Source organism: Setaria viridis, chromosome 7 (assembly GCF_005286985.2).
Source record: "Setaria viridis chromosome 7, Setaria_viridis_v4.0, whole genome shotgun sequence".
Lineage (NCBI taxonomy): Eukaryota > Viridiplantae > Streptophyta > Magnoliopsida > Poales > Poaceae > Setaria > Setaria viridis.
The window spans coordinates 34,188,186-34,200,926 of NC_048269.2; the positions used below are offsets into that span (position 1 = coordinate 34,188,186).

At 48.6% G+C, this 12,741-nt stretch overlaps 4 protein-coding genes across 4 annotated transcripts; 1 reads left to right on the forward strand and 3 right to left on the reverse strand.

Annotated features, from left to right (window-relative positions):
- Nucleotides 1-2,677: 2,677 nt before the first annotated feature.
- LOC117864932 (uncharacterized mitochondrial protein AtMg00810-like) lies at nt 2,678-3,687 on the forward strand. Its single transcript, XM_034749000.1, has 2 exons — nt 2,678-2,758; nt 3,373-3,687. The coding sequence occupies exons 1-2, from the start codon at nt 2,678-2,680 to the stop codon at nt 3,685-3,687; spliced, it is 396 nt and encodes a 131-aa protein (XP_034604891.1).
- A 541-nt stretch (nt 3,688-4,228) lies between these two features.
- Nucleotides 4,229-6,453, reverse strand: LOC117865124 (uncharacterized). Its single transcript, XM_034749240.2, has 3 exons — nt 5,869-6,453; nt 5,398-5,773; nt 4,229-5,055 (listed from the first exon to the last, which is right to left on the reverse strand). The coding sequence occupies exons 1-3, from the start codon at nt 5,951-5,953 to the stop codon at nt 4,974-4,976; spliced, it is 543 nt and encodes a 180-aa protein (XP_034605131.1). The 5' UTR covers nt 5,954-6,453; the 3' UTR covers nt 4,229-4,973.
- A 149-nt stretch (nt 6,454-6,602) lies between these two features.
- On the reverse strand, nt 6,603-10,463 carry LOC117865121 (protein HEAT STRESS TOLERANT DWD 1). Its single transcript, XM_034749238.2, has 13 exons — nt 10,259-10,463; nt 10,095-10,148; nt 9,903-10,009; nt 9,730-9,808; nt 9,070-9,243; nt 8,847-8,945; nt 8,513-8,681; nt 8,260-8,363; nt 8,034-8,173; nt 7,874-7,946; nt 7,306-7,418; nt 7,097-7,214; nt 6,603-6,943 (listed from the first exon to the last, which is right to left on the reverse strand). The coding sequence occupies exons 1-13, from the start codon at nt 10,307-10,309 to the stop codon at nt 6,788-6,790; spliced, it is 1,437 nt and encodes a 478-aa protein (XP_034605129.1). The 5' UTR covers nt 10,310-10,463; the 3' UTR covers nt 6,603-6,787.
- A 584-nt stretch (nt 10,464-11,047) lies between these two features.
- On the reverse strand, nt 11,048-12,446 carry LOC117865123 (metacaspase-9). Its single transcript, XM_034749239.2, has one exon. It carries the CDS (start codon nt 12,198-12,200, stop codon nt 11,193-11,195), a length of 1,008 nt encoding a protein of 335 aa, XP_034605130.1. The 5' UTR covers nt 12,201-12,446; the 3' UTR covers nt 11,048-11,192.
- Nucleotides 12,447-12,741: the final 295 nt, after the last annotated feature.

Here is a 12,741-nt window from a genome sequence, read left to right on the forward strand (position 1 = left end):
ACCTAAAGATTTTGCTTGATAAAAATGAAGAAATCTCTTCTCATCATAGCTCTTAGTAGTGACATTGGGACCGTCAGATATCTTTCCATCGTAAAATGTAACACCTGGAATTTTAATTTGCTTATTTTTGGATGTATTCTGTTTTGGACATGGAGAAGGTGCTTACCGTAGCGAAGCATACCTAATTAACCTCTCTAAAAAGCACTTCGCCCCAAGTTAGCATTGTCAGATACCTACAGAATCACATTACACGTCAATACATCGCTTCCAAAAGGAAATTTTTTTGAAATAAAAGGATAATCAACCTTATGTAGCTTACTTTGCTTTTCATCAGAGCAGGTAATACCTAATGCCAGGCAGCTGCAAGGGAGTTACGGTCTCACACTCGTTGAGCTGTGCAATTCCGTCGATAACCAGCAACTCCAGAAGATTTGACTTTTTGGACTTCTTGAGCAATTGGCCAATACTAAAAGCAAATCTGTCCGTCAGCACACCATACAACCTGGAAGAGCTGGAAACTGTGCAGAGAATGCATTTCGTTCTCTGCAGAAAATACAATTGATTTTGCCTCGCGCTGTAATAATTTGGAAGATCAAAGTTTTTGTGAAGATACGTCAACTCTCGCACATATAGGATCTGGCCAGCTTGGACTTGGATTTATTGCATGCATTACCGCGTGACACCCAGGGCTCGTTCGAGGTCTTCAACCCTTCCTCCTCCGCCGTCGACCCACCCTCCACGTTCCGCCCGGCCGCCGCCACCAAGTCCACCTGCTCGCTCATCTAGGAAGTAGCTGGCGGCATCGAGTATGTCGGCAAGCTGACTCAACAGGCGGATGAGTGGGAACTCGTGCAGATCAACCAGCAGACTGGCCGGCCGCACGGCGTGTCCGCCCGCTCCTCCGGTGGTGGGCAACAGACGCCCTGCGCGCCTGAATAGGCAAGGCCCTTGGGCTGCAAGCGTAAAAAATTCAAGACACGAAGCAAATTGTGAGAGATTGGAGTCGATCATGGGATTTTGTGATGAATTCCTTGGCAGAAGTTGCAGCGAGAGGGGCCTCAACATATCCTTGAAGGACGCCGGTCGCGCCTGGGCGTGACGGCGTGTTAATCTCGGAGACGACGGCGGCGTAGCCGACCTTTAGGCGCATCGCGGCGTCGACCCACACGTCGTTGGCGAACCACACTTTGGGGCCCTCCATCGTCGCCAGAGCTATCGGAGAGGATGCCTCGCACATATCCAATTCCAAACCGATCTCTCTGATGGCTCCTTGCCGCCTGGGCCTCACATCACGTACGAGCTCACGTATTTGACTGCAGTGCAAACGTGTAGGATCGAGTCGGTCGAGTTCCTTCTCCTGCCCGAACGAAAGCCCACTCCAGGCCGGTACGGACCAAAATTTTGCCAGGATGACAGCGAACAAAGAACGGACGCGTTGCGACTTGCGTGCGAGAGGGACGGACTGCGGGTTGATTACTAAAAACTTGAGGGGGGTTTTCGCAAAATTACCATGATGGTTGAAGGATTGAAAGAAACATCCTCTCTTTAATATTAGGTATAGATTCTATTCCTTCCTACATAGTATCACGAGTTTAGGGTTTCACATCCTAAGCCAAACTTTCCGGTTCCGCTAGTCCTCCCTGCCGCGCCGCCGGCCGGCCTTCACGGCGTGCATCCAGCGCGCCCCCTCGATGGCCTCCTAGCGTGCCCCCGGGGAGGTTGCCCGTGACCTCCGCCGGGGGCAGCGCCCTCCGTCTCTGCGGCGGATCCAACTAATCCGCCACCCTCCGTTGTCAAGAAAGATCAGATAGTGAAGAAACACACCCGGGTGCTGTCCTCCCTCCTCATCTCCGTCGCCCTCAGCCACGCGCCTTTGCTCCTCGCGCCGTCGCCCTCGGTCGTGCGCCTCTGCTCCTCACGCCTCTGCTCCGCGCGCCTCTACTCCTCGCGCCGCCGCCCTCGGTCGCGCGCCTCTGCTCCTCACGTTGCTGCCCTCGGCCACGCGCCTCTGCTCCTCGCGTCGTCACCCTCCGCCGCGAGCCTCTACTCCTTGAGCCGCGGCCCTCGGCCGCACATTCCCTGCGCCGCGCTCACCACCACCTCGCACCGCCGTCCCTTAGCGCGCGATTTCCTTGTGCCACCCTATCTTCTACGTGCACTCGGAGGTTCTACACAAGATGCTCTTGCTGTGTCTTCTTCTTTTGCCCGATCAGAGATCGGGATTGTGTCGCCCACTGCCCGTCGACCTCTCGCCCCTACTTCGACATCGGCATCGACTTTACCAGCTCCTGCCCCGTCTCCGACTGTGCGGCATGGTGAGATGGACAACGCCCTAGGGGACACCCTTGTGCACCGTCCTTCTCGCTACTTCATCCGCATGTCGACCTGCCCCGGCTCGTCGTCACCTCCACCGATTGGGACACCTCCGCCGATTTCGCCCATCGTCGTCTCGCCTCGCGCATACTCGGTCTGATCGGCCGATGTGCATGATTCACCCAGCTCCTGTGATGTTCATCCTCGTATTGCGTGCCTCTTCCTGGAGTATAGAGGGCTACCGCTGCATCACATCTTCGGGCAGCAGTGGCGCCTTCCGTGGTCTACTTCGCCATTGCATCCTCACCGCCACCGACCACATCAACGACCTCATCATCACTACTAGTCGCTGCGCCTTGCGCGCATGGTCTTCGTCGGGCTTTTCCAGATCTTCGCCGTCTCTTTCGAGCTCCGCCGCTGCGTCATCCGGATCATCAGACCTTGCGTTAGATCATCCGAGTCTACTTCCTTGCTTCGTCTAGCACCTCGTCGCCAGCATGGCCATCTCATCTCGCGGAGACTGTCTACTGCAAGTAGCCTCCAGGCTTTGTCGACCCTACCGCCCCAGATCACGTCTGTCTCCTGCAAAAGTCCTTATATGGACTGAAGCAAGCCTCGAGGGCTTGGTACTAGCGGTTCGCCTTCTTTCTTTCGTCGTCTCCGACACCTCCCTCTTTATTTACAAAGAGGGGTCGAGCATCGCCTACCTGCTGCTCTACATCGATGACATCGTCCTCACCGCCTCGTCCTCAACTCTCCTCCAGCACATCATCTGAGTTTTCCATCACGGACCTTGGCGATCTGCACCACTTCCTCAGCATCTCCGTCACGCATTCTTCCCAGGGTCTGTTCCTGTCCCAGCGACAATATGCCCTGGATCTTCTTCAGTGTGTTGGCATGGCTGAGTGTCACTCTACAGCGACTCCTATTGACACTCATGCCAAGCTCTCAGCACACGATGGCGCCAAGCTCAAGGACGGCTCTTCAAACCAGAGTCTCGTTGGGGCTCTTCAGTACCTCACCCTAACTCGACCTGACCTGGCGTATGCGGTTTAGCAGGTGTGCCTCTTCATGCATGACCCGCGCAAGCCCCACCTTACCCTGATCAAGCGCATCCTGCGCTATTTGAAGGGCACGCTCTCCTCCGAGCTTCACATCGGCACCAGCCCTGTTCAGTCTCTGACTGCCTACTCCGACACCGACTGGGCTTGCTGCCTGGACTCTCGACGCTCCACCTTCGGCTTCTGCGTCTACCTCAGCGACAATCTGGTGTCTTGGTCCTCCAAGCGCCAGACCATGGTGTCTCGTTCCAGTGCTGAGGTGGAGTACCAAGCTATGGCCTATGCTGTAGCGGAGTGTTGCTGGCTTCGCTAACTTTTTCAGGAGCTTCATGTACCGCTTGCTTCGGCCACTGTTGTTACAGACAATGTGAGTGCTGTCTATATGACAGCAAACCCAGTGCATCATCAGCACACGAAGCACATCGAGATTGATACCCACTTCGTTCGTGAGAAGGTGGCATTGAGTGAGGTCCAGGTCCTCCATGTGCCATCCTCTCATCAGTTCGTGGATATCATGACGAAGGGCTCGCCAACTCCATTGTTTACTGAGTTCAGGTCCAGTCTTTGCGTCCGTGATCCTCCCGCTGCGACTGCGGGCAGGTATTAGGAAGTATATATGTGTATTAGGAAGTATTTATCTTTCCATATACACTTGATGTATTCCTTGTACTCCAAGCCATATTAGCCATATAGAGAGAGGTCAACCCCCCCAATTGGGGTGTGTGGTGTTTCCCCATCTACTTCTCTACAAAGAGCAATGTCCAATAAAATAAAAGAGGGTGCCTAAGCTCAGGTAACAGGCTCAAGAAAAGAGCTTACACACAAAGATCAATCTTATAAAAGAAACACAAGTATTCGTGAACTATGATTCAGAAGCTGATTTCTATTCATAGGATTCTTCAATCACCAATAAATTGGATGCGCTAAGTTACAGAGATTCGTAATTTATATTTGGTTCTTCAACAACATATAGTTACTTATATGTATAAACTGCAATTTGCTACTATTCTACAAAAACCTTTCCAAGACCTTAAAGGACGTTGTCTGGAAATCCAAGGATCTGCAAATTCAACCTTCTGCTTAGCGGAACCTCAGGAGAGGAAGGGTGGCAAACTATTTGAGTCCCATTCTTCCAAGAAATTCCATTTAAGTAGTCCGGATCAGCAAATCTGTTCACTTCATTCTATAAGTACCGGTGGGGGGCCTGGCAAATTGTGCTAATCCTCTACCATTGTTGTAAAATGCTGCATTTTCAGAGGCCACACTGCTTGCTGTAGGCTGTAGCTGGAGTGAAGCTCATTCAGTAGATTTTGTGAGTATGTGAGCTTTGTAAATCCATGTATGCCAATGTATCATGTTGAAACACTATGCGCAGAATCTGGAAATGAGGTATGGTCTTGCACTCTTGCTCTTGCTATGTTGCCCCATTTTCTAGTACTGAACAGAAGAGCTTAAGCAGGTTTTTCATCGTTTGAGAAAACCTGGCGAGTTAATTGAGAACTCATATTGGTTGCCGTTTCAATTTCCCCCCATTTACACAGTGAATGTTGTTACATTTCTCTCAGCTGTCAGCTAGAAACGAAGGTGGCAGAGTGGGTTTCAGAGGATTGTACATGAGGGACAGAAACTCTTGGAGTGAGATAAGTCGCTCCCATGGCCTTCCAACTCCTGGTTCCTTCGCCTGCACAATGATGTAAGAACCCAACATAAGTGCCAGGCTCAGGGTTGAGATGCAAATCAAGCATGAGTAGTAATTTCAGCTCAACTTATTTTAATGCATGTATGTTTATGTGAAATATGTGGATTTGTTGAGTACCGTCGGCGTCTAACTTGGCGGCTGATTCGCAAGATCCGAAATGCAAGAACCCAATTCCAGCTTAAACGATTATTTGAGCAAGCACCAATAATCAATACCTAGTTTGATTGCCTTATGCTGATTTACGTGCCACAAGAATGTGATGCATGCAAATTTTGCAACGCAACAAAGTGCCAAATCAATAATGCAAATTGGATGGTGACTCACTTGGCCAGCATGACCTTGGCGAACTCGGTGTAGTTGATCTGGCCGTCGCCGTCGACGTCGGCCTCGCGGAGCATCTCGGCGAGCTCGTCGTCGGAGAGGCGCTCGCCGAGGTTCTGGAGGACGTGGCGGAGCTCGTCGCGGGAGATGAAGCCGTTCTGGTCCTGGTCGAAGACGCGGAAGGCCTCGCGAAGCTCCTCCTCGTCGGCGCCGTTGGCCTCCCGCATCTGGCGCGCCAGGAGGGTCAGGAACTCCTGGAAATCGATGGCGCCGCTGCCGTCGGCGTCCACCTCCTTCACCATCTCCTGCAGCTCCTCCTCGGACGGGCTCTGCCCCAGCGAGCGCATCACCGTGCCAAGCTCCTTGCTCGTGATCGTCCCTGCATGCATTTTTAATGTCAATTGCGATCGCAGTTCATCTTTGTCGATGAACAATGCAAAATTGCAAATGCAATCCAGTTCAGAAATGGCATACCGTCGCCATCTTTGTCGAAGAGGCTGAAGGCCTCCCGGAACTCCTCGATCTGCTGCTTGGACAGCTGCTGCTCCACCTCGTCCATTCTCTTCTTCGATCGATCGATTCAATCGGCTGCTGATTTTTTGATCTCTTAATTCCGTTGGAGGCACCACACGATGGATGGACGACAAGCAACGATGGATGGATGCGGACTGATTTGTGGTTAATCGCGGGACGGCAAAAGGTGAATTATTACCCCCCGCCCCCGAGTTCGTCCTCGGTTGTTCGTGCTGATTTTTATAGAAATGAGTGGTCGAAATTGCACCTCAAAAGTCATGCGAAAAAAACACATTTTTTTTTACCACAGATAGTACATATAAGTACGCGTTTCTTCTAGACTTTAGCAGCAAGGAGTGGGAAGTCTAGATGACATGAAAGCTGATCAACGCTTCAGGAAGGATCAAAGTAAACCGCTCGTGAAATTTCACCAGATAATACTTTCTTCAATCTTTTCCTTATACTCTGTACATTATTTAATAGAAAGAATATGTGCCTACCTGATAGATTTAATTTTCTGCAAAAGGCAGCACTTACACAGCAGCATATGCAAATGGGCGGCTGCCAAATTTTCCGGAACGAACAAAGACGGCATCAATGAGCCATATCCACAGCCTATAGATACTACGCTACAAATGCAACAATTCAAAAACAGCTTGAATTATTAGAGGGTAAAACATTTCGATAGAGACTACTTGGCAAAAACATGTGCATATTAAAACTTATCTATATAGCATAGCATATAATGTCAACCAATCAAAATTTCTCATCCTGCTTGAAAACAGCTTCATAGCGCTCCATGCAAATGGCAGCTAAACAGGGATACACTACTGGATACATAAACCTGGAAGTGCAAGTTGCATGGTGCTACCAAAAACATCTATGGCTCAGCAGATGCCATCGTTGCATCAGTGTTGCCAGGAATGGTTGTATCAATGTTGCTGGGCATCAACACATTGAAGCCGTCAATTGCTGTTGATACGATCATTGAGGGTATCTGTGGGTGCCAATGCAGTTCTTTCAAATCTCTCTGGCCCTGCTCATACAAACAGTCAGGGTCATGTATTTCACTCTTTACAAGCAATAGAACTGTGCAGGAAAAATGATGCAGCCACCAACGGTGAGGCCATAAGTCGGTTAATTTCTAACGCCATCATGATAAAATGAGAGAAAAATTTAATAGTAGTACCTGATGAACAAAGAGAAGTTGTGGGGGTAAATCTTCAGGTGCATTTGCCTGCTCTTTCATCTTCGCTCTGAACTCAGCTTCCTCTTCTGCATCTCTTTCCAATGAAAGGTCCCAAATTCTAAATCCAGACAATCATGAGAGGTGTCAGCAAATACTGGAAAACATTTTGGCAATCCAGTGGATCTAAAACAGGGAGGAGGGAGTGTTACGTGAGTTGATGATCTTCGGATGTTACAGCTAATGATGATGCTTCATGTGGACTCCACTCGATAGATGTAATTGCTTTCTTGTGGTACTCAAAATGTGCTACCAACGAGTCCTCCTACCATTACAATAGAGAGCATAAAGAAAAAAGATTCACAAGCAATAGTGAAGTACATAGCCACAATTACTATCATCAATACAAATAGCCGAATATGTCAAGATAAACTGGGCAACATGACAAGGGTACTACACCACGGTAACCAGCTGCACTGATTTGTGCAAAGTGCACTATTTACATACTAGCAATGATGCAAATATCTACTGTAGGCTATCTATTTCAAAAATCTAGTAGCAAGAACGTAGCTTATAGATTTTGATCTATTAGATGGTTTATTCATTTTCTAATATCTTCGGAACACCCAATCATGTGTAATTTTCTTTCCACATATTGCACAGAGGCAAACAGGGCCCAATTTAGAGCAAATTATAGAAACACAAATTAAGGAAAATGTCAAGTTGGTTACACCGAAACTCACAAGCATAGAAAATTCTGATATATCAAGAAGGAAATACCTGAATTGATCTAAGATCACGAACTGAGAAACTGCCATCATCACACCCTGAAGCTATCATGCAGCTAGCAAGCCTGATAATGCAAGTCAGAACATGTGTAAAATACTATGCAGCAGAAGTTATAGTACTCATAAGGTTAAGAGTTTTCCAGTGGATATACCTATTCCATGAGATAACATTAACATCGGTTTTATGAGCCTTGACAGACATACGAGGTTTCTTCCCTGTACGTATATCCCATATCGCTATTGTACCATCCACAGAACAAGAGGCAAATATGTCGGCTTCCGTGGGACTCCACTGCAAGGATATACTTATATTAGTTGAGACAATCACATTCAAGGAAACATATGAATAGGTACATGATGCATCATTCAGTGGCATGCCTGAAGATCTTCAACACTTGCAGAGTGTCCAACAAATGGATTTGGATCTACATTCCAGTTGGTTGGAGTTGGCTCCCACAGGTGAATGCACTTATTGCAGTCACCTGCATAGAAAAATCATTAAGTCATTCCATCAAAATATCTATACACGAAATTAAATGGTACCAATAATCTATGGACATGGAATAGAGAGAACCACATCAAAATATTTTAGATGACAAACATTGTGAAATGGACAAGATCATGTACACACCGGAAACAAGTCTTCCAGCAACAAGCGGACTCCAATCAATTGCATATCCCTCATCTTTATGGCCACTAAATACTTTCACAGGTAAGTGTTTGTGGATTATGTCATCTTCTTTGGGTGCAGGTGCCCCTGACTCAGCTAAAGAATTAAGGAAGGAGCTCAAGTCCCACACCTGCATATTTAGCAACCGGCAATGCACAAAAAAAGTCAAAATAGTGCATTCTGTTTCTGGACAGGTTTTCAAAAAGAAATACAATGCATATAGAATAGATGACAGGTTTAGATTGCCATTGATCACAATAACTGAAAAAGAAGTGTGAGGTAAGAACTGAATTACCTGAACATGACCAGTATCACCCCATGTAGCACATATATGTGGTTTTTGAGTCATTGAGCGTATCCGATTTACACAACCCGCATGGGCCACTTTTTTTAGCTGGTACATTGAAATGTAGCAACAGAACACATCACAAACTGTGTATCAGCATTACTTGCTAGATAATGAAAAACCTTGATTTTTGTGGCATAGTTTAGAATTATGATCTTGATTAGAAACATACATGTAAGATGGGCTTTGTATCCTCATTAATTTCTTCATCTTCTTCATCGCTGCTGCTGTCACTATCCACATCAGTGTCACCATCAACTGCTGAAGGTGGTATAGGTTCCCGCTTCTTCCCACTTATGTTAGAAAGCTTGAAAATGCCAATATAATTCCATGGAGCCTTCTCAGCCTGAAGAACAGTTTAGCTCCAAACTCAGAGAGACAAAACTAATGTTTAATGATTATTTGCATTTCCACCAATCTTTTGACATCCTTTAAGCTGAAATGTCCAGAGGAAGACCAATTCATTCATAAAACTTCTAATGATCCAAATTCGCTCATTCGCAATCAATTACAATTTGTAGTAAGAATCAGGGTATAAATGCCCACAAGTTTCTGGCACGTTTTTTCTCTTTTGAGCTTAGAATCAGCAATGGCACACTTTTCAAATAAAAAAAAACTTAATAAGAACACAAATACAAACATGCAACACCATAGCATGTTCCGGTGACATTTTCTGCAAAATTAAAATTAAACTATAGAAGAACAGGTGCAATAGTACAAATTAATATTCCTGTAGAAACGATAATTTAGAAAAGTAAAAAAAACTATGTGAAAGACATGAAGTCAAGAAGTAAACATGTCTAGGTTTTGAAGTTGTAAAGAGTAACGCAACCTGTGTTCCAGCAACACCATAGAATGTATGGGGGAACTCTGATCGGACGAGTCCAAGTTGATCGCGCACAACATCAAAACTGCAACGGAAGGTTATTCATTGAGAATGGATCACATATTGGCCTTAACTTACACCCAAATAAAGAAACAATGCCCTATGCGGGGAAACATTACCTCAAGCAAGACCAGCCAATGCTAAACCCTCGGAGATAATTGTAAGCCTCAGGATCAAACTGGAGCTCCTCCCCATCTTCCAGTGCATCTACACCCGGTTGCCAGACCTAAGACGAAGCACTAATTAAGGGTATAGCTCGCACACTGTATTCCGGCTGTGTGAAAAAAAAGGATAGGAAATTTCTTCCTCACCTTGGCCGGACCAGAGGCAACCACAGGATTAGATGACGATGAAGCTTCAACTTTCTTCATCCCAGAAATACAGAAGAATTAGGCAAGTGAAGCAAAGAACATACTGAAACAGCTGAAGAAACAAGCATCAATTGGAGCTCCAGAAATAGTATCTTGTATGGTACCTTGGTCTTCTTGGATTTAGCCTTCTTGGCCTTCTTGATGGTGCGACCCATGAGTGAAAGAAATCAATAAACTATTGCAGGACAGAGCGCCGCAGAGGTAGCCGGTGGCCGGCGGGCGGGCGGAGCTGCGACTGCGAGGGACGGGGAGGGGAACAGCGGAGTGGCGGTGGTCGGCTACTCGGGTAACGGGTATTGGCGGCGGCCGTGCCCTTCAGCCCCAGGGTTTCTTCGTGTTCCCTCCGTTGCCAATATTGGGCTGGGCCGAGAGGTTTATGGTGGGCTGTGTGGGCGTTGCTTAGTGGACAGTCATTTCCAGCCCAGGAATTCTTTTCATGCATTCGAGCCCAGGAAATTTAAAAGTTTGCTCCATTCCCTTTCCTGTAATTTTAAAAGGTTGCTCCACTCTGGCATATCTAAAATTTTACATAGATTCACAACAGAAAATTAAGATTATAATAATAGGTATGTAAACTAATATGTAACTATTTCCTTTAATATAATGTAATTTTATAAATATTGTTAGTCAATGTTAGAAAAATAAAATGGCCTATATTTGGACAAACCTAATAAATAGTTGAAGTTAAGTTTGTGATTAGATGAAGTAAATAGCAGACCACAATTTTCAATGACTTTGAGGAGATGAGGAGAAATTGGCATCAGGTGATTGGCTAACAGGCGCCGGAGAAATGGTGGTGGGAATATGATCGATATAAGTAGAGGCCATGCTATAGGTTCTGCTACTTGCGGCCGGCTGCAGATGCAGCTGCAGCAGCCAGCACACAGCCGAGCAGGGCCAGAAAAGATTTTGTTCTTCGGCATGAAAAGTCACATATTGCATGTAAGCAGAGTAATAATGGCATGTCATCATCATGATATGGTTCGTATGCGTTCATATCCACGCGTAACTAAGATCACACTCGCACAAATCACAGATTCACAGCGCGGGCATGGCGGCGGGCTCCTTCTCCTCCTGCTGGCAGAGGAACGGCGCGTCGGCGTTGGCGTCGCTGCAGTAGAGGCAGGGGTGCTGCTCGAACCCCTTCTCGCGCAGCACCTCCCTGGCCCGGGTCACCACCTCCCGGTTGCTCACCGGCGCCGGGTGCGCCGCCAGCACGGCCTGCACCGCGCTGCTGAACGCGCCGCACGCCTTGCTGCCCCCCTCCCCCGCCGCCTCGTCGTCGTCGTCGTCCCCCGACACGTCCGCGGACGTCTCGTCCGTCTGGCACCCGCTCAGCAGGATCCCGCCGTCGGGGCTCGGCGCGCTGTCGTGGTGGCGCGGGTGGTGGAACTTGTCGCTGGCGTCAGCGCCGAAGAGCGCGAGGAGGTGGTCAGCGACGTGGTGGGACGCGCCGAGACCCGAGGCGCCGGAGAGGTAGCCGACGACGGCGGCGTACGGGAGGAAGCGGGCGCGGGCAGAAGCAGCTGGTGGTGCAGGGCTGTCAACGGCGAGGTCGGCGACGGAGGGCCCGATCTGCTCCTTCTCCTGGTCGATGAGTCCGCCGCTGTGGCACGAGTCGGACACCATGGTGAAGGTCGCGCCCTGCGGCACACGGTCCACGAGCTGCCGGAAATCCACGTCCGTGATGAGGTTGAAGTCGCAGGGCACGATGGCCTCGTCGTAGCCGTGGCCGTGGCGGCGCGGGACGAGCGTGCCGTGGCCGCTGTAGTGGAAGAAGAGCACGTCCCCGGGCGCCGCGCGGGCCACCATCTCGGACAGCGCGCGCTTGATGTTGGTGCCGGTGGGGAGCACGGCGGACGGCGAGGAGCCGCGGCCGCCGTCGTCGTCGGTGAGGAAGGTGATGTCGCGGGGCGCGAAGCCGAAGCGGGCAACGAGGGTGTCGCGCATGACGAGAACGTCGTTGATGCAGCCCCGGAGCTCGTCCGGCGTGCCGGCGTAGTTGCAGCCGACCAAGGTAGCCAGCATCTGCTTCTTCCCCTCCATCGGTGGCAACCTGCAACTGTTTCCGGTTGACGCTTGTCACGGCGAATTGAATTATTTGCTAGCTCTGGTGTGTGTGCTTCTTCATCAGTGCAGTGCGATGGAGATCGGCAGCTAGATTGTCCCGTTAAATAGAGATCGATGGGTACGTGTTGATCTCTGTTGCTTGGCTTGTGGATGCAAGAAACAATCTGCGTTTTGAGTAAAGCAAGCTACTGGAGTTAGTATGTCCGTGACATGCAAGTAGAAGCAAGCAATTAGTACTAATTAATGGGCAGCCACATCATCGTCGTCTCAGGTTGAATCCTGGTCAGCTTCCAGTCAGTAAGATGAATCGTCACGCAGCGAATCATAGCACCAAGGAGCAGATGCTTATGAATGTCCAGGGGGCAAAAGTTAAAAGTAGTGGTGCCAAGAATGTACTACATGATAAACTTGATCGTCGTCCTATCCTATCTAGCTACTACCCAAAACGTCAACAATACTAAGAATGTAAAGGCATGGTGATGTGTTCCTTTCAAGTTCCCCTCAGAGGAGAGGAACT